The sequence below is a fragment of the Rhinolophus sinicus genome, chromosome 3, assembly GCF_057876585.1.
Source record: "Rhinolophus sinicus isolate RSI-liver-muscle chromosome 3, RSI-T2T, whole genome shotgun sequence".
Lineage (NCBI taxonomy): Eukaryota > Metazoa > Chordata > Mammalia > Chiroptera > Rhinolophidae > Rhinolophus > Rhinolophus sinicus.
This window is the reverse complement of record NC_142503.1, coordinates 129,699,005-129,719,934: the sequence shown is the minus strand read 5'-3', so window position 1 is coordinate 129,719,934 and position 20,930 is coordinate 129,699,005. Positions and strand designations below refer to the sequence as shown.

At 38.5% G+C, this 20,930-nt stretch overlaps 2 protein-coding genes across 2 annotated transcripts; both read right to left on the bottom strand.

The window, feature by feature from the left end:
• Positions 1–1,758: 1,758 nt before the first annotated feature.
• LOC109435604 (olfactory receptor 10G2) lies at positions 1,759–3,943 on the bottom strand. The gene has a single exon (XM_019713589.3). It carries the CDS (start codon positions 2,738–2,740, stop codon positions 1,784–1,786), a length of 957 nt encoding a protein of 318 aa, XP_019569148.3. The 5' UTR covers positions 2,741–3,943; the 3' UTR covers positions 1,759–1,783.
• Positions 3,944–11,334: 7,391 nt separating this feature from the next.
• Positions 11,335–12,291, bottom strand: LOC141570367 (olfactory receptor 10G2-like). Its single transcript, XM_074326707.2, has one exon. The coding sequence runs from the start codon at positions 12,289–12,291 to the stop codon at positions 11,335–11,337; it is 957 nt and encodes a 318-aa protein (XP_074182808.2).
• Between the last annotated feature and the right edge of the window lie 8,639 nt (positions 12,292–20,930).

Genomic DNA, 20,930 nt, shown 5'->3' with positions numbered 1-20,930 from the left:
TATGTATATTGCAACCAGACTGTGTGTGAGGAGGTAGTTTGTGAAGTGGGATGGCACAGGTACAGGTTCATAATTTCTTAAGTTGTTCATGATTTAATCTAGTTTCACGGATTCACCTGACACCTTTCTAGCCATGTTTCACAAAAATCACCTGACACATTTCTAGCCGCGTTTCACAAAAATCATTCCACAAGAGTAGTTATGTTTATTGATTAAGGTAGTAATGGTATACACACACCTCTAAGAGTAGTTAGGTTTTATGGATTAAACATGCATATGACCCCAAGATCTGACAGGCTTCATAGCATCTCATCTCCTCTGGCAACAATAATAAGGTCCCCAAGGTTAGGTATTATACAAAAGACATATCCATTAGCTCTGATTTCTATCATTATTTTATTCATGTCACAAGTGGCAATTTTATTGCTTCTGACGAGAGAGATGCAGATAAAAAGATGGGCAGCTGTTGCTCTTGCACCTCTCCCTTTGTTGCAAGCCCTTCCAGCCTCCAACTGTAGTGACTTCCAGGGGATTTAAAGGGCCTCTGTCTTTTTCTCTTCATTTTTTGCTTTACTTAGACATATAACTACGCCTACCTGTTAAGATGGACTGGGAAATGTCCATAGTGGGGCACCCATGTTCTAGCTACAGCTCTCTGCTGAGGGAGGAAGGAGAGAATTTATTTTGATGGGCAGTTAGCCATCTCTACTACAGTGCCTATTAGTAGACATTAGGGAAAAAAGGGCTACAACATAAATATCAATAAAACATTCTTTCTGTTCTCCAAGGACTCTGATCTAAACTATAATACAGGCCAGCCTATGATAAGTGCTATTACAAAATTCAAAGGACTGTAGGAATACAGGGGAGGAGGAGATAAGTTCTGATTGGGAGAATCAGAGAAAACTTCTTGTAGGAATAAGAATTTTTCCTGGGCCATGAAGGAAGCATAAAACATCAGTTTACTAAAATGAAGAAGGAAAAAGAGTATTTCAGATACAACAATGTCTTAAGTAAAGAGAATGTTAAAAAAGAAAAGGCAGGTAAATTAATGGGGTCTGGAGGGAAGAGGGAGATAGAAATGTCTGGGGAGATGGGGTATGTTGGAATCTGACTGTGGGGGATTTTGAATTCCAAGCTAAGAGGTCTGGCTTTATCTATATGCAATGGAGAGCCAGTGAATATTTACAAGGAAAGAAATGACATATTGAGTTCTATGTTTTAGAAAGGAAATGCTGGTAATGCTATGGATGAGGATGGGGATCACAAGGGGATAACTTAGAAGTCAGAGAAATATTCCTGAGACAGAGTGAACAGAATTTGGGGAGAGAAAGGGGCTGGAAGGAAACACAGAGGATCCACACGGAGATTCACATCAAGTGCTTGGGGAGGATGGATTTGCCTTGACATGAGCACAGTAATCCTGAATGCCCAGAGGTTTGGGAAATTAGGAGTGAAGCAAATCGATGAAGGGTGATGGGACACCATTTTGCTGATTTTTCCCAAATTGGCCTGGAATAATCCCCCCTCCTTCCAGATAGAACATTTATTCCTCATATTCGACATTTATGTAGAATGTGCTTTCTCCTGAGAGATGGGTCATAAAAGTGTAAAACAGCTCTAGCCTATTTGCAAAGGCTAAATATAGCACTAGAGCTTCTTCCTAGCAGAATTACATTCAATTAAGCTTAAACCAACATCTATTTGTTGAATGTTTGCCATAGGCAGCAATAGCTGAAAAGAGTGGTGGCGACGGTGGTGTAGGTAGTCCCTGAGCCCATAGTTACTTATTTTCATTCACAGCCCCTAGACCTGCTGTTATTCTCTTCAGAGCAGACTTCACTTCTTGGTTCCTCAGTGTATAGATGAGGGGGTTCAGTAATGGAGTGACAACAGTGTAAAACACAGCCACTGCCCCATCCAGGGGACCCTTGGAGCCTGGCCTGAGGTAGATGAAAATACAGGGGACATAGTAGACTGTGACCACAGTTAAGTGGGAACCACAGGTGGAGAATGCCCGGCGCCGCCCATCAGCTGTGCGTATCTTTAAGATGGCATGGATTATGTTGGCATAGGAGAGCAGAATTAACATGAAGCAACTGGCAGCCACTACCCCAATGTCCACAAAGGTCACCAGCTCATTGACAGTCGTGTCAGCACAGGCCAGTCTCAATAATGCAGGGATGTCACAGAAAAAGTAATCCACCTGGTTGGGCCCACAGTAGGGCAGGCGGAAGGTCAGGGTGGCTTGGATAGACCCATGGATGGAACCGGCCACCCAAACTCCAGCCACAAGAATGGTGCATAGCTTCCCATTCATGAGCACCGGGTAGCGCAGGGGCCGGCATATTGCCAGGTACCTGTCATAGGCCATCAAGGTGTAGAGGAAGCACTGGGTGCTGCCCAGGAAGTGAAAGAAATACAACTGAGCCACACAGCCACCAAATGGGACTGCCTTACTGGCTGCAGTGAAGTTTAGAATAATGCGAGGAACGGTGACTGAGGAGAGCCACATGTCCAGGAATGAGAGCACGCCCAGAAGAATGTACATGGGGCGAGCATGGAGCTTCGGGTCAGCCCACACAGTGAACAGAATGAGCAGGTTCCCCAGCTGCGTCAGGATGTAAATGGTGAAGAAGACCAGGAAGAGGAGGGTCCTCAGATTTGGGGGGTGAGATAAGCCCAGGAGAATGAAATCTGTCACCACAGTGTCCAGGGATGTGTTTTTGGTCTTTCCCATGTCTCTCTGTAGTCTGCTAAGATGAATGGTGAAGCCAGACAAGGGAAATACAACACAGGGAGGTGATGAGAGAAAGCTTTTATCTGCTGACCAGAGTCTAGGAGGTAAACAGAGGATTTCTATGTTTTAAGTAGAAGGCATTCTCCATCAATCACCTAGGTTTGCTTGGCAAGACAAGTCCTTAGAGGCTGCTTACTTTCTAGATGCCCTGAAATGCTTCTTCAATGGGAGACACTACATGTAAGTGTTGGAAGCCAAGGCACAGGGCGTTTCTGAACAATAATGTTATTTCAAATGATAGGTCTGTGCCCCAAAGGGGACCACAAAGAAGTAGATGCTGGTGTTATGGAACAGTACGAAACAATTAGTCATAATTACTGTTTCTATTGTTGGTCTCTGACTTAATATCCTCAAAGTGTTTCCTCCCATGATCTGCAAGAATCTTTGAGATCTGACCCTTACATATTTCTAGTTTTTTTTTTTTTTTTTTTTTTTTTACCCTTTGGTTCCCTCAGAGTACCATACCCTCCTTATTTCTGGACCTCCTCCTTCTGAAGTACACTGATTCGCCTTAACATAGCCTCGTTCCTCAGGATTCACTTTGGCGGTCACCTCCTTTGGGAAGGGTTCTCCCTTAGAAAACAACCTTCTGGGAGATAAGAGTTTATACTGTAAAAGGCAATTGCAGTACAGTGTGATAAGAGCTATTTGCTTAAGTGCTCATTGGTTTCTTCTACTGGGTTAAAACATCCTTCAGAACAAAGACATAGTCTATTTTGTTCTTTTTATGTTTCTACAACACCTGCCCCAGTGCTTAGCAATAGTAAGTTAATTAATAAATATTTGGCTGCTTGGCTGACTGAATGGATATTGCCATTTCCCATTAATCCTGCATTCTGTTAGCCTGTGTAATCACATTTCTCATGCTTTATGTCACACACACTTCAGCAACATGAGTCTATTCCCAGTGTAAACAAAGTCCAAGACATTACCCATGCTTCCTGTTTGCTCTAGAATGTTATTTACATTTATTGATTGACCTAAGTAGTTTAATGGTTTTGATGATTTGGATTATAATAGCATTGATTGTTATAGGATTTGACCTTTAGTATGTTTTATTTTAAAATCTATTTGCCTCCCAACAAATTAATTTCTTAAAAACTCTTTGAAGGTACTAGAGAGCTGAGTCAGATGTTATTTAAAAACTCCATTTGATGACTGGTTTGTTCTAAAAGAAATTTTCTTCAGAGGGGTGGTAGATGGGGGGTAGGGGGTTATAACTGTGTGAGGGATATAAATGATAAATGTTTAGCTATTACATTACATTGTTTTGTACACCTGAAACTAATTAAAAGCACTGTTAATAAAAAATAAATAAAATAATTTTTCCTCATAATAGTGTTTTAGGTATTTTTCTTGTTGCTTAAACTAAAACATCTTATAATTCTTAGGAAACAACAAAAAATTAAACTATATTTAAACTAAACTTTAATAAGAGATTAATTATACAGAGATATTAACCTTGATAGATCTAACTACTGAAATACCACTAAAAATATCCTTATATAAACACCAGTCTCAAACATATTTATTCTTTATTATTATATAACCTTCAAGTAAGTTGACTAAGTGTGCTTATCACTGGGAAAAAAAGGGTTAAGGATCCCATCTCTGAGTCTGCTCAGTAATGCTGAATTTGAGGCATCATTTATATTTACTATTTATATGAAACTTTTAAAGTCTGGAAATTAAGTCTTTGCTTCTATTGTAAATTGACCTCACTTTATTACCTACCCCAAACTAGAGAAAAGAAAAGATAACTGTTTAAAATTCAAGTCAAAGAAGAAAGTTCCTAATCTGGAGAAATACAAATTTAATTAAAAATTAATATGCATAAAGTATTAACTCTGTGAGTAGAGGATGAGGTAAGGAAGTAGATGGAGAAAGAGACAGACTATATACAATTTTTGACAAGATTACTGAAACTTTTAAAGTCTGGAAATGAAGTCTTTGCTTCTATTGTAAGTTGACCTGGCTTTAGGAATGCTTCCCTTCTTGGACTCACATGGACACAACAGCAAAATCTTGGAGGAGGCTGGTCTTTCGCAGGTAGAATAGCCCAACAGGTGGAGAAAGCGTACTTCAGAGCATCTCCTGGGCTTGTGGTGATGGGTGACTGTACCTCTGCTTTAGAATTCGATTAAAATCTTCCAGGGGTCAACACATTGACTATTTTAATAATTTAGGAGACCACCTGCCTTGGAGGTTCTTTATAGATTGTGACTTCTCTACTTAAGTATCTTGAATTTTGTATTACTTACGGTATCAACTAGATCTCCTTTGATTGAGCTTAGTTTTTAAAAAAGAAAAAAATCGTCAAGAGATTTGTAGAAAACTATTTACCTTTTGGGAATTCTACCCTGAAACATTTCCCCCATGAGAGCTACATCCCCCCGATCCTCATTATTTTTTGTTTTGACAGCAAGCAGGCATCATTTCTACACATTGAGAAAGTGAGCTGTGAAGAGCAGCATAATCTGTTTGCGTGAACTCTAATTTCTGTGAATTCTTCCTTTGAAGTGTTGCAGAATCACATATTTACTCACATTATTCCCAGAAATGCATTGAAAATGTACTTAATTTTCAAAAATTGAGCTAATCTTCCTTATATGTTTCCACCTCTTTGGATATTGATAGAAAAAGACAACAACCCTAAATTTAGGTGAGTTGAGTAAAATTTAGTCATCTTCACTTTAAAATCTTGAATGATTCCATTGTTCCCATGAAGTGGAGAAAGAGGATGTTTTCAAACAGTTGGAGTGTTCCTTGGGTACTTGTACTCTTTTTTGGGGTGTGGCAAGTCTGGTAGAAAACTTGGGTCATGCAGTTGAGAATGGCTCCATCTGAAATTGTGGGGTGACTTGTTTCCCCCAAATGCTTGTTTGGGGTAAGTTGTATGCTGTGGTTCATTCGTACTGGCTTACAATAGCTTACTGTTAAATTTTCAGAAGTTTTGTAAGCTCTTTTTTAAACTTGCAATTTAAATTTACAACTAAATATGCATTTTCAATTACATAAATTGCATTAAAATATCATAATATTAAACACTCGTCACTTTCTAATATTTTACTATGTTTTACTAGTACCTATAAAGTTATTCATATTTAGCGTATCTTTATGGTAATGGCGTCCTGTCATTAACAACTGCATATACAATGATTTCATGTTGGAGTTTGAAAATATTGTGGTGGGAGTATTTAAACCATGGAAATTGGCAAACAATGCAAATTAGGGCCTTTTTTTGGAAGGGGGGGTTAAGGTGGGGAGTATTTTTAAACATTACCAGCATACCACTAGCTGGAATCCACAGTTCCTGTTCTTGGTCTCTGGTCTGGAAATCACTGCATGCTTTGACTTTGCTTTGACTCCAGCCTTGTGCTGCTGCACTGTCATTCCCAATACCTCTCTGTGTTCACTGGCAAAACATGCAGGCATTTCTGGTAAAACATATAGGCATGGGTGGGCTTGAGCAGTTCTGGTATTTCCTGAGTGTATGAGGTCTGACAAATAGGTTCGCGAACTCATCCTAGAAAAAGTGCTACATATCTCATTGCTGACTATCACAATATTCACCTTCAAAGTATTCCCCTTGGGAAGCTATGCACTGATGCCAGCGCCTAGTCCACCCTTCAATTTTGGAACTTTTTCTGGAATGGTCATCAGAGCTGTCATCATATTACCTTTGATGTCCTGAATGTAATCAAAATGTCTTCCTTTCAATATTTCTTTTATCTGTGGGTAAAGTAAGAAGCCACTGGGGGCCAGATCAGGTGAGTAGGGAGGGTGTTCCAATACAGTTATTTGTTTACTGGCTAAAAACTCCCTCACAGACAGTGCTGTGTGAGCTGGTGCATTGCTGTGATGCAAGAGCCAGGAATTGTTGGCGAAAAGTTCATGTCGTTTTCATCTAACTTTTTCACATAGCCTTTTCAGCACTTCCAAATAGTAAACTTGGTTAACTGTTTGTCCAGTTGGTACAAATTTATAATGAATAATCCATCTGATATCAAAAAAGTTTAGCAACATTGTTTTGATTTGGACTGATGGAACTTTTTTGGTTGTGGAGAATTGGCTGACTTCCATTGTGCACTTTGACTCTTTATTTCAGGGTCGTATTGGTACACCCATGTTTCATCACCAGTGATAATATGGCCCAAAACATCGTCTTGCCTCTCCAAAAGGTCTTGGAAAACTTTGACTCTCCTTTGCTTTTGTTCATTGGTGAGCTCCTTCGGGACCATTTTTGCACACACCTTTCTCATGCCAAGATTTTCAGTTAAGATTTTCCTAACTGTTTCTCTATCAGCATTTACTTGATCTGTTATGCTTCTCACAGTCAGCTGATGATTCTGATACGTAATTTGATGAATTTTTACAATTTTTTTGGTCAGTTCTGCTTGTTACTGGCTGCCCTGACCTCTCTTCATCAGTGATGCATTCTCTCCCCTCAGAAAAACGTTTAATCCATTTGCACACTGCCGTTTTCTTCATGGCATTATCCCCATAAACTTGGACTTCAGATTTCACTTCCACTCTTGCCAAATTTAACAAGAAATTTAATGTTTGTTCATTGCTCTAATTCAAGCTCAGAAATTCTTGCGATGGCGCACAAAAACACGCAACAATAATGATCGCCACTCAGCAAGACATCGCCACCCATTGACATGAACACATCTGTGAGACATTATTATACCAAGGCTGTGAAACCTTACCGAGCTCTTTGTACAGTGCTGCCAACGTAAGCGCACAGTGGCAAGTTCGCGAACTTAATTGTCAGACCTTGTATGCCTGTTTCTACCTTTAACTTTAAGCTTGTTTAAAATAATGTAGCAGAAAACTCTGAAAGTGAATTCTAGTATATCTGAAGCATGGACTGCTAGAAGGAAAGATGAACTGCGGGCTCTCTTCTTTTTCTTCTCCTTTCCTTCCTTGTCCTAGTTATCCTGTGGCCCTAGGGTGGAAGACAGAATTTGCTTTTGAATAAAGCTCTTTATTCAAAGGTAAGATCCTTGGTGAGTACTTTTGTTTATGCAATAATAAGTTATACACTTATTCATTTATTCCTGGAAAGCTCTGAAATTTGTGAAGTAAAGGAAAATGCCTCAGCTTGAGATATTGAGATTCCATTTAATTCTGTAAACTCTGTCCTCATTTTTGTATTTCTTGGAGGGATTATTTTGATACTATTTAACTTTTTGGTGGATTTATCCACCAAAGTTGGAGCATTTTGGAGAATGTGGGGTCTGCAGATTTAAGGAGTAAAAGGAAAATTAAGGAGAACTCATCTCTGTGGAACAGAAAAGTGAGGTTATGCAATGAGGCGGAGGGTGGGGTGGGAAAGACAGGGCCTGTAGGTAATTTCTATAAAATCACTAAGGATGGATATAAAGAATAGTAAAATCTTGTACTGAGTTTAAACATTTTTCTTTTTCTGAATTGTAATTCTTGTGTGCTATCCCAAAGTCTTGTTGAACACTATAGCTTATATATTGTGTAGACAGGGAAATGCAGAATTTCTTCCTCATAATGTAGATTCCTCTTTCTTTTAGTACATCTTAGTACATGCATTTATTTCTATGTATATTTTCCCTTTAGCTTTGGGTGTTTAAATTCTTCTATCAGTTAATTTTGAATCATCCTTTTGGTATAAATAGAATAAGAGAGACTTGGTGGTAGGGACCAGGAAATAAAGGTAAAATGGATGGATTTCATGCCACAAATGTTTTGCTGGGAACCTAATATGTGCTAGACATGCTTTCAATTATGAGGAGGGTGGAATCAGTGAATAAAAGTTCTCTGCACTCATGTTGCATATATTCTAGTGAAGACAGAGAAAGAATAGACCTTTTAGGAAACATGCCTTTGAAAGTATAGGGGACATAAACTTGACCCTCAGAACTGGACTTCATTGTCTTTTAGAAGAAGAATGATGAAATGTATAAAAGCAATGCTGATGTCATATGTTTGTCATAAATTTTATAATATAAATTAGTCGTGAGCCAAGTAAGGGCCATACAGCATTGGATTATTACAAGACTACAAATCAAGTATCCAAAGAATCTCAATCTTTCAAATTACTCAAATGTATCTAGGTTCATAGTAGGACTCCAACACATAAAATCAGAAAGATACTGAACATTTGAGTAGAGGATCTAACACTGAAGCAAATGACATGTGTGTTATTAGTAAAAAATGAAAAATAAAAATTTAAGTACCTCATTGAAACAATGAAGGAGATAAAGTCTAAAAAACTTCTAGCAAAAAGTGAATGGTAGATAGAAGTGACTGTATAATATCAAATGTCTTAAATTTGAAGACATGTAAGTTATTGATATTCTCTTTACTCAGTATGTTATCCTTGTATTTAATTTAATGACTATGAGAAATATTCATAAAGACTTTTGTAGACTCACTCTGACCTTATTTTCATACCTACTTTACCCTAGTCTTAAGTCTCTAAAACCATGTTTTTCAACCATAGAGATTTTCAAAAAGAGCATCACCTCTCTTTGATACTTTCTATCTCTGCGAGTAGCATTTCTCTCTAGCTGACTTAGCAACTTCTTTCATTTCCACCTGGAATAAGGTTGGGTGTTAGAAATTGGAGCAAGCCATTACCTGAGAGGAGGAACCATGATGTTTAGAATTACTGTGGGTCAAACCCGGAACTCAGCTCAGTTGTCACATTCAAAAAAGAGTAGCTACATGTGGACTTGGGAGTCAGAAACTTCTAAATTCAAACCCTGGCTCTACAGGGTGTTCAGATAAAATCTCACAGCATAAAATGAACATAGGTTGTCAGGATTTGGAGTGCATCTAATCTGATTATCTTTCATGATGTTTAGAGTGAAGCTTCCTGAGCTCTTGTTGAGCATCTTTTGGCTTTGTTCCCTTGAGTATTTGGGAATGAATCCAGCTTCAGTGTTCTTTATCTTGAGATTTTTGGGGCTCTCTGTATCCCTCAGTGTGAGCTAGATAGAACATCCTATCGTCCAGTTATTTTCTCATCCTTGTGGTATCTGTGGCATTTCCAGAGCCACATTGATACTCAGATGTCTGGAGCATGCACTCATTGTGGCAGTTAACTTCTCTTTAGTTCTATTTCCTGGGGAAAATAAACCAAAAGAATGGTAGTAGAAGAAGCTTTCATCTACTATCTTCTACAACAAGAGTGTACCTCATCTCAGGGATTAATTGTTCACTGTTACATATGTAGCTCAAGAAAAATGAAACATCTACAGGCTGTATATGTGTGTGTCATTACTCTGGAGGACAGGGTTTGGGAGAGTTATATGACACTTTTCCTCCTGGCTCTCCTAATTGTTTCCTCCTTTGTCCCTTCTGGCTTAGGGATGGTAAACTGTTTGAGTGTCACTGAGCCCCAGGTTGTTCAACTTTTCCTTGTGGTCCTCCTACTCCCATATCTTTGTAAACAGCCTCTATGCAAATAAATCATCCTCAAATTATAATGTTTGGAGTGGGCCATCCATTTCGTTTTGGGAAATCAGTACCATCCAAATGCCTTAAGAGTTATTTGCATGTGTAGTCGGGTGCTAGGCAGTGAAGGAAGTCAATTGGAAGAAACATAAAGGCCAAGATCCTCATTAAGAAGAGTTTTAAAATTTGCAGCTTATACTTTGACACTCTTCTAAGAAAAGTCTTTAAGAGATTAGACAATATGAATTTGGATGGGAAGTGCATTCCACCTAGAGGGGAGAACTTGAGCAAAATAGTGGCAGGCAAGTATTGGGCATACTCAAGGACTAGCAGTAAATCAATGAGGATGAGAGAGGAAAAGGAGGTTAGAGCTGTGTTGGGAGATAAGGTTTGAAGGGTCCAGATTTTTTTGGATATTGAATACCAGATTAAAGGGTCTGACTTTATTGTACATTCATTACAGAGTCCTACAGATTCTATGGTCCAGAAGGGTAATTTTTATTTACCCTTCTGGAGGAGGAAGAGGACAAAAGATTATTTAGGAATCAAGAGAGATATTCTAAAGGTGAAAGGGACAGAATTTGATGTCTTAGTACATGGGAAGAGTGATGGACAGGAAGAAAACATAAATCATCCAATATTTCCAAGTTCAAGTGCTTGGAAATGTTAATGCCATACAAGCAAAGAAACAGAATTTACAGGAGACTAGGGTTTAGGGGCAAAGAGAATGAAAAAAGGGCTAGGGTAGCATTACGTCCTTTGTTTCCCCTTTCACATTTTCTGGCATAATATACTTCTGAAGAGGTTGACACATTCTCATCCTATTTACCCTTTGATAAGGCCTTTTTTTTATACCACAAAGTAATCAGAGGTGGTAGAAGTAATGCATCCATTTATTTCTAAACATAATTTAAATAATTTGAATCAATTAAAAAAGATAAAAAAGATTGTGAATCCAAAGAGGTCAGAATTTCTCATAAATAGAATTAAATTCTGTTCAGTTTAAATCATTAACAGTTTATCAAACATTTGCCACATGCAGTAATAGCTGAAAAGAGTGGTGGCGACAGTAGTGTAGATAGTCCCTGAGCCCATAGTTACTTATTTTCATTCACAGCCCCTAGACCTGCTGTTATTCTCTTCAGAGCAGACTTCACTTCTTGGTTTCTCAGTGTATAGATGAGGGGGTTCAGTAATGGAGTGACAACAGTGTAAAACACAGCCACTGCCCTGTCCAGAGGACCCTTGGAGCCTGGCCTGAGGTAGATGAAAATACAGGGGACATAGTAGACTGTGACTACAGTTAAGTGGGAACCACAGGTGGAGAATGCCCGGCGCCGCCCATCAGCTGTGCGTATCTTTAAGACGGCATGGATTATGTTGGCATAGGAGAGCAGAATTAACATGAAGCAACTGGCAGCCACTACCCCAATGTCCACAAAGGTCACCAGCTCATTGACAGTCGTGTCAGCACAGGCCAGTCTCAATAATGCAGGGATGTCACAGAAAAAGTAATCCACCTGGTTGGGCCTACAGTAGGGCAGGCGGAAGGTCAAGGTGGCTTGGATAGACCCATGGATGGAGCCCGCCACCCAAACTCCAGCCACAAGAATGGTGCATAGCTTCCCATTCATGAGCACCGGGTAGCGCAGGGGCTGGCATATTGCCAGGTACCTGTCATAGGCCATCAAGGTGTAGAGGAAGCACTGGGTGCTGCCCAGGAAGTGAAAGAAATACAACTGAGCCACACAGCTACCAAATGGGACTGCCTTACTGGCCGCAGTGAAGTTTAGAATAATGCGAGGAACGGTGGCTGAGGAGAGCCACATGTCCAGGAATGAGAGCACGCCCAGAAGAATGTACATGGGGCGAGCATGGAGCTTCGGGTCAGCCCACACAGTGAACAGAATGAGCAGGTTCCCCAGCTGCGTCAGGATGTAAATGGTGAAGAAGACCAGGAAGAGGAGGGTCCTCAGATTTGGGGGGTGAGATAAGCCCAGGAGAATGAAATCTGTCACCACAGTGTCCAGGGATGTGTTTTTGGTCTTTCCCATGTCTCTCTGTAGTCTGCTAAGAAGAATGGTGAAGCCAGACAGGGGAAATACAACACAGGGAGGTGGTGAAAGAATGCTTTTGTCTGATTATTAATGCCTAAGAGTTATGAGAATAACTCATAACATGAGTTATGAAACTGAATACTGTTAAATTTTATTTTAAAGAAGTGGTGTTGCCATTAGTTACTTCAGTTCACTTGATATGAGAAACTGTCCAGAGGCTGGTTAGTTTCCTAGATGAATGAAAACCCTTGTGTATTGGGAGATACTTAGAAGCTGAATTTGGCTGATCAAGGAGTAGGGGAACTTATAACTCCAAACAAAAAGGATGGTCACCAAAGAGGGGCTGAGGTTGAGGCTGAGAAGTATGAAATGCATATGCTACAATTACTGCATCTACTTTTTTTCTCCACTTAATCATCATCGCAATGTCTCCTTTTTGCCCTCAGCTAAAAATCCCATCTCCTCACAATAGCATGCAAAAACATTCATTATCTGGCCCTTATTTACCACTCCATCACATCACTGTTATTTATTATCTACGTTTTCTTGCAATTCCTTCCTAGTGTTCAGATGCACAGGACTCCTCAGGGCTCTCTGCTCCTGTGTCCAGTCTGCCTTCTCTGCTCCCTTCGCCTTGGTAATGCTCCCTTCACCACTATTCCTTCAGGACTGAATTTGGGGTCCTCACCTTCAAGAAGACTTTCCTGATTCCCGAGTACCATGCATATACTTTTCAGAGCAGGTATCATATTATATTGCCATCGTCCAATTTCTGAATGTACTAGATGCGATGTGCTAGATGGGATGACTAAATGGCTGATTGAATGGATATTGCTAAGTCCCACTGAATCCTGACACAGTGCTGCTTTCTCTGTTTGATCTTGTTTGTCTAAACCTTGGGCCCACCGGGCGGGCAAGGGCCATCTCATTCTTATGCAATATGGATTTAGTTTTATTGCAACGAATTCCAAGGGTCATTCATGTTTTTTTATTACTCCAGGATATCATTTATATTTATTAATTTATGTGGTCCATTGATTTGCAATTGGACTTTTTTGGTATGAGGTTATAGAGGAATTATTATTGTTTATTATAAAAGCATTGATTAATGCAGGAATTGATCTTATTGTGTATATATATATATATATATATATATATATATAGTCTATAATACTGTATTATATAGATACTGTAATATATACTATATATGTATATATATACTATATAGTATATATATACTATATATATACTGTAATATATACTATATGTATACTATAATATATAGTATACATATACTATTATATATATATACTGTAATATATACTATATGTATACTGTAATATATACTATAATATATAGTATACATATACTATTATATATATACTGTAATATATACTATATATATACAGTCTATAATACAGCAACTCTCTCTAAAGACCTTGAAAGAATTTGAAGTACCTAATTAGGATGATAAGAAAAGATAGAAGAATAAAATATGTTTGTTTCACTCTTTTTGTTGAATAGGATGTTAGATAAAAGATTTTTCTCTTCACACTAGGGTTTGAGATGCATTCATCTGTCATTTAGCTATAAAATATCTTTGTAATTTAAATGACTATTTTTTAGGAAGCAATTATAATGGCAACAGATGAATTATAAATAACGTATTGACAGGTTTACCAATTCAATCTTCATCAGATAATTCCAAGAGATTTTACCTTGGTTATTTTCTAAAATAGCATAATTCCTATATTAACATTTAAGAGCTATTGATGGTAATAATAATACTTAATATACCTGGCTCTTCAGGGTCCATAGAAAATGTTAAGCATGCCCTCCGCCCACAAAGAAAGAAGAAATACCGGATTTTTACTGCCTGAATTTCAGGTGGACACCCTGGTTTATTTGAAAATGGATGGGAAGACCAGTTTTTATTTCTTTGACTAGAATATAGAAAAGAGTTGAGACTTAAGATTATGCTAAAATACTATTAATGAACCAAAGTAATTTTTTTGTCAATGCAGACATATAATATCAGTGTGCTTCCCCTTAGACAAATGATATACTCCTGAAATGTTTTATGAAAGTCAATTGTATATAAAATCAGATAAAATATACTACTAGGGGAATCATTTGGAGGATTTCCATAAATACATATATATATATATATATATATATATATATATATATATATATATATATATATATATAGTGAAAAAATTGTCCCCAATTTATCTGCTTTGCTAGTCTGATTTTTCCCATTTATTTTGCATAAATATGGTTGCATAAATCTGGTTCCTCTTCTCCCAGGTGCCCTGTTGGAAGAAAGTTCCTTTTACCTTCTAGGTTCTGGTTGTCCTTCCTGGTAGGACCAGGAAACTGAGGTGGGTAACAGCTGCTGGATGTGAGGGCAGATTACTTTTCTAGGCTGACTCTGCAGAGGGTGGAGGTTTTGACTTAGGCTGTGGTGTTCAGGGGTTGTAGAGGAAGGCAATCTGTGATGCAGAGAGGTGGACGGAGCAGATTTCCAGAAGGTGGATCTTTGGAGAAACAAGGAGCATGTTTGTAGAAGGTTAGACGTGTTGATGAGAGAAGAGTCTGGGTACCACCCTCCTTGCCCTGCTGTTCCCCGGTCCAGTAGGTTTATGTGTCACTTCGTTTTAGGTCTGCTCCTGTTTTCAGTTGTGGAAACTTTGGATATTTAAAGTGAAGAAAGGGGCAGACTTAAAGAATTTCAAAAAATTAAAAATAACTTTAATATCTCTATCCTGGCTAATTAGGTAACCAACTTATTTTAAAATCTCCTGTTTTAGACTATTTGATATTGCTAAAATCATGTTAGGAAATAGTTGGAATTTAAATATAAAAGCACATAAAAGTAGCAAAAGTTTAAAATTCAATACAAAATGTATCGGAAAATAAGGGCCCAGTGACATTAGAGAATAAATAATACATACTTTGAAAGCAATTATACTGGAAGCTCTAGAGAAAGGCTGTGGGGATGGGTGAAAGACTGGGCATTGAAAAGATAAGAACAGTGGAGATGGCCAAGAGCATTTTTTAGAGAACTTATGGAGCCATGGGATCATGGGAGAGGCTGCTTTCTGTCCACCCCACTTCTGCCCAAATGAGGCCAGTTTGGTGTGAGCACATCCAGCTATTTGAAAGTTTGGATTTCTATAGTGAATGTTGGGATCTGGGCCATTAGGGAACAGTTATGAGATCCTGAAGATGAGGAATGAAGACTGGCCCACTGTTGTGTTAGACATACTAAGATCACAGGACCTTTATTTACCCTTGAGAGAAGACCCAACCCAAATCTGTTTCTGGAAAGATTCCCCTTCCATCACATTCATTCAGTTATGCATCCTGATAGAGCTAAGGCAGAGTAAGGGAAATGGATAGAGTCTGAGGTGGCCTAGACATATTTTATCTCTTCCCACAAGAGGATATTCCGGTCCTTCTACCTAAAGTTAAAAAAAATGAGCTTGTTTAAGGAAAGGCACTTAGTGTTCTTTTCAGTGGAGGAAGAAAAGATGACCAATTTGGCCTGTGTTTGCACAATTACTAAAGAATCTTCTTCACAATCTTTATGACTTTATCACTGCACAACTTTGCCCTTTATCACTGTCCTAAGAAAAAGAGAATATGAAAAGAAAATAGTGTTAAAATTCTTTTGAGTCATTTTCTCAACACAAAAAAGAAATTCCCTAAGCTTGGAAAGAAGGAAGTTAATTCTAGCTGTTTGGGAAAAAGTTGAGGAAGAAGATGGAGAAAAGAGACTGGTTAAATTAACATTTGAACAAAATAACAGGAAACATTTAAAGTTTCAGAATTAGTTTGTGGCCTCATTCTTAATGGAGCTGGTTTCAGGATTGTTTTTCCATCCATCTTAGACTCACATGTATGGAGCTGAGAAATCATGGAGGAGACTGGCTGTCCTTGAGTGAAATGGTCCAGCAGATAGAGAGGTGTCCTTCAGAGGTTCAGTCTGGCCTATTGTAAAAGGCTCCCATGTCTGATTTGGAAAGGCTTTAGAATTCTTTCAGGAGTTTACCTGGCAAAAAAAATATGCAGACTCTCTCAGATTACTTGCCTTTCAGGGCTCTTTGAATAGTGTGACTTCTATATTATTTGAATGACATTTTACATTTTCATCTGTTGTTGCCTCTGTTGCTCTGAATAAAAGAAGAAGGAGAAGGAGAAGGAGAAGGAGAAGGAGAAGGAGAAGAAGAAGAAGAAGAAGAAGAAGAAGAAGAAGAAGAAGAAGAAGAAGAAGAAGAAGAAGAAGAAGAAGAAGAAGAAGAGGGAGAAGAGGGAGAAGACGAAAACACTGTCAAGAGATTTGAAGAAAAATTCTAAACTCAGGGGAAATCCTACTCTAATTTATTTCCCTAATGAGATTTTTCCCTCCCCAAATTGTCATTATTTTGTTTTGAGAGAGAATGGCTGCAAATGTTTCTAGTAGATCTCTGGAAAGGGGGCTGTGGGGAATGACCCTGTCAGAATAGTTTCTGGTAAGCAACTGGAAGTGTTATGAGATCTCAATTGGTCACTGTCCCTCTCCAAATATCCATCAGGGATTCTCCATCACCCCTTCTGGTTTCTGTTCAGATGTCACCTAATCAATGAGATCTCTCTTGACCTTCCTCCTTCCTCTTTGCTGTTTCATTTTTCTCAGTAACATTTAACACCACCTGACATACTATATTTACTCATTTACTTGGTTTCTTGTTGATCTCTCTTTACTAGAATGTAGGCTTCACAAGAGGAGGGGGTTTTGCTCATTCTGGAATCCTTAGCATTAGAGAGCAGTGACTGGCACATGGTAGGGTCTCAAGAAATACTTTTGAATAAAAAAATAAGAGAAACCGCCACACAGGTTAAATGCTGTGGACAGGAAAAAAACAAAACAAAACAAAACAAAACAAAACAAAACAGAACAAAACAAGCTGTGCTTTTAAATATGAACCTCTGATTCAAAGTTACCAGGGGTTGATTTGATATCAAATTGATTCTCACGTTCATGTGCAGGTCTAGATAGCATATGTCAGTTCAAGTAGCTTTGGGTATTCATTTATTTATTTTATACAAGTTAATGTTAATCTGAGTGATACTGGAGAACTGGCTAGAAATGAAGAAGTGAAGTGTGATATGAGCTTCAGGAAGCGCCACTGTAAAATGATGGAGCTGGACAAAGACTAGATGATTCCTGAGATTCCTTTTAATTCTAAATTACTAAGGAAGATGTGCAGGCTCCCGCTCGCACGCACACGTGTGTGTGTGTGTGTGTGTGTGTGTGTGTGTGTGTGTGTGTGTGTGTGTGTGTGTGACATTGCAATGCTACATCTGGCCACAAGATGACAGTATTATCTATGTTAAAACCAAGTACTGACCTGTGTCTCCTATACTGAGTAAATAGAAATAATGAATCCAGAGGACTCATGACGGATATAATAAATTCCTTTAGCGAAGATACTGTATATGGGGGTACATCAGCTTGGGAAAACTATGTGTCAAGAGAGATAATTTGCTTTTGTGACAATTGGGAAATAGTTTGAAACACTTCCTCCCTTCCTTCCTCCCTCCCTCCCATCCTTCTGTCAGTTTTTTTTTCTCTTTCTCTTTAGTTCCCTTCCACTTCCTTCTTTCAAGTTCTTACTTTATTACATAAAAATTATAAATCAAACAAAACGGAGATATATAAGAAAAGGTTTATATTCTAATTTCCTTTACATCTCAACCTTCTGACTGACTGCGTGATGAACACACAGTGTGACATATAGCTGATGTATTACAGAATTGTACACTTGAAACCTAAGTATTTTACTAACCATTGTCACCCCAATACATTTTAATTAAAAAAAAAACTCAACCTTCTGAAGTAACTACAGTTAATAGTTTCCTTTGTTGTTCCACATCTATTCCTCTATATTTACTCATAAATACAGACAGATATATATTGTATTTCTTTAGATCTTTTAAATAACATCTCTTTGCATGTGAGGAGATACATTTAGATGGTAGAAAAACTACCCCATCTCTTCTGTACTGTCACAAATACCACCACCATCACCACTACAACGCACACACACCCCACTTCTAATCCCACTCCTGTTTCTATTTTCTCCTGCTTTGAGAAAGAGAAACTCAGTATGGAAAAATTGACCACTTCTGCCTTTGTTTTATATTATTTTCCCATTCCTCACCTCTGTTGTTTACACACAATTCTATTGTCCAATGTTCACAGAATCACTTGGATTAAGACCTGTGGATTTGTTTGTAGAAAATATTCATGTGAAGACACTCCTGTAAGGGAACCCAGAGCAGCTCAGGTGGAAGAAGCTTAGAGTCACCCCTTCTTGAACAGAAGCTCCTCCCCTTGCGTTTCTTCTGGGTTTTGCATCCACAGGGAGGGAGTCGACCTTCGACCTTCAGCAGCTCAGGAACTGGGATGCAGTGCCTGGCTCGTAGTGTCCTGCAGCAGATGTGGGGAGTTTTCCTTCTTTATGTTTTTCTGACAATGGAAGGTAAGTCTCCCAATGTTCCCAAGGAAACATTGCTTGGAATTTTCAAAATAATTTTCTTTCAGCTAAATTAAATGATTACAGCCTCTCACACTTATCATAAGAGAGTCTTTCCTGACACGCATTTTCCTTATGGGGTGCTAATTATCCTCGTCCTCCTTCCCTTCCTCCTCTTTTTTACCACCACTTATTGCTATCTAAGGAACTCCTCCATCAATGGCAGTTTTTTTGTGACTCTATGGAAACTAACCTTTTTAATAATGATGTGGCTTCCAGAAGTGCTGCCCTGGTAATGGTCATGTGTCTTCTCATAGGCTTTGCAGGACAAGGTGTTCAGCAGGCTGCTGAGTTGACGGCTATGGAAGGAGCCTCTGTCCAGATCAACTGCTCGTACCAGGTAGCTGCGTTTAACGGGCTGTCCTGGTACCAACAACATGAGGGCAGTTCACCCATGTTTATCTCTTACAATATACTGGATGGTTTGGAGAGTAGAGGGCATCATTTTTCCTCATTCCTGAGTCGTTCTGAGACATACAGCTACCTCCTTGTGAAGGATCTTCAGATGAAAGACTCTGCCTCTTACCTCTGTGCTGTGAGAGACACAGTGAAGCGTCTTAAGCTGTACCAAAATTCAAAAGGCAGCCATTGTAGTAAGAAGTTATATTTCCTGAGTGTATGCCTGCTGTGAGTTAAGACTGGGGACTTTGGAACCAGATTGCCGGGGTTTGTAGTCCATTTTAAGATCTTCCTTGCCTGCTTTGTAATTCCCTGCTTTGTAATTCAAATGAAGTTTGAAGTTTTCAGTGAAGTTTGTTAAACATTACAGCCTACTGTCAGCTAGGTTTAGAGAATAAATAATCATTGTTGTGGTTTTGTCTCCACACAATAAGGCTGACAAGAGCTTAGACAGTCAAACTGTAGGTTATTTGGATATCAAAAGTGAGGGCTGCTCTAAGTTAAAATAAGGCATAGTCAGTCATATATTACATAAGTTTGTTTGGAATCAAAGATTAAACAAAATTCTCTTTGGGTGAACCTTTGAGATGGAATTTCTATGGAAATAGTCATGTTGGAAAGCAATATAGCATTATGAATCAAAGCCATTAAAAATGTTCATATTCCTTTAATAATTCTATTCCTTGAATAATTCTATTTTTGAGCTCTCACTGAAAGAGAGGCAGGCTAGAAATGAGGTTTAAGGGCTTTGGACTTTGGAGTGTGGAATGTTTATATAGCAGCATTATTCATTAGGGCAAAATATGGGCAACAATGTTAAGTAAGTTATGATCAATGGAATATTTTAAAGATATATTAGTTTCTATTGCTGCATAACAAGTTATCACAGCACCCATGTATTTACTTATAGTTCTGTAGATCAGAAGTGCAGGCAGTTTGAACTGCTTTCATGCTTAGGATATCACAAGTCAAGGTGTTGGCTGGCTGACTTCTCATCTGAATCTAAGGGTCTTTGTCCAAGTTCATTTCTATTATTGTCAGAATTCTGTTCCTCGCACTTATAGGACTGAGGTCATTGTTTCCTTGCTGTTTGTGGGTTGGGGGCATCTTCACTTCCTTAAGGACACCTGCATTCCTTCTCATGTGATCCCCTCCATCTTTAAACTAGAAACAGCACTTCAAGTCCTTCTCATGTGTGGAACTTTGGGGCTTCATTTTTTGCCTTCTTCCTCTGACACCAGACAGAGATAGTTCATGTGCTTTTAAGATCTGTGCTTAAGCTAGGCAAACCTAGATATCTCCATTTTTAAAGGTCACCAGTGTCATATAACACAACATAATCAATAGAGTGATATTTCATCACATTTAACATTCTGGGGATTAGGGGATGGAATTTGGGGCCATTGCTCGAAATTCTGCTTACCATACAGCCAATAAAAGACATTCATAAAGATTGTATAAAAACTCTTGAGTTCCTAGAAAAGGGGAGGAAGCCCAAACATACATTTCTTATCATAAATCACAATATCACAGTTGACTTTTTAAATAATAAAGTTATAAACTTTGATTACAAATTAAGAATGAGGTTCTCAAAGATCTTAACTTGACCAGATATGAAACAATTTAAAAATATTTAAAGTTGTATTGAGAAAA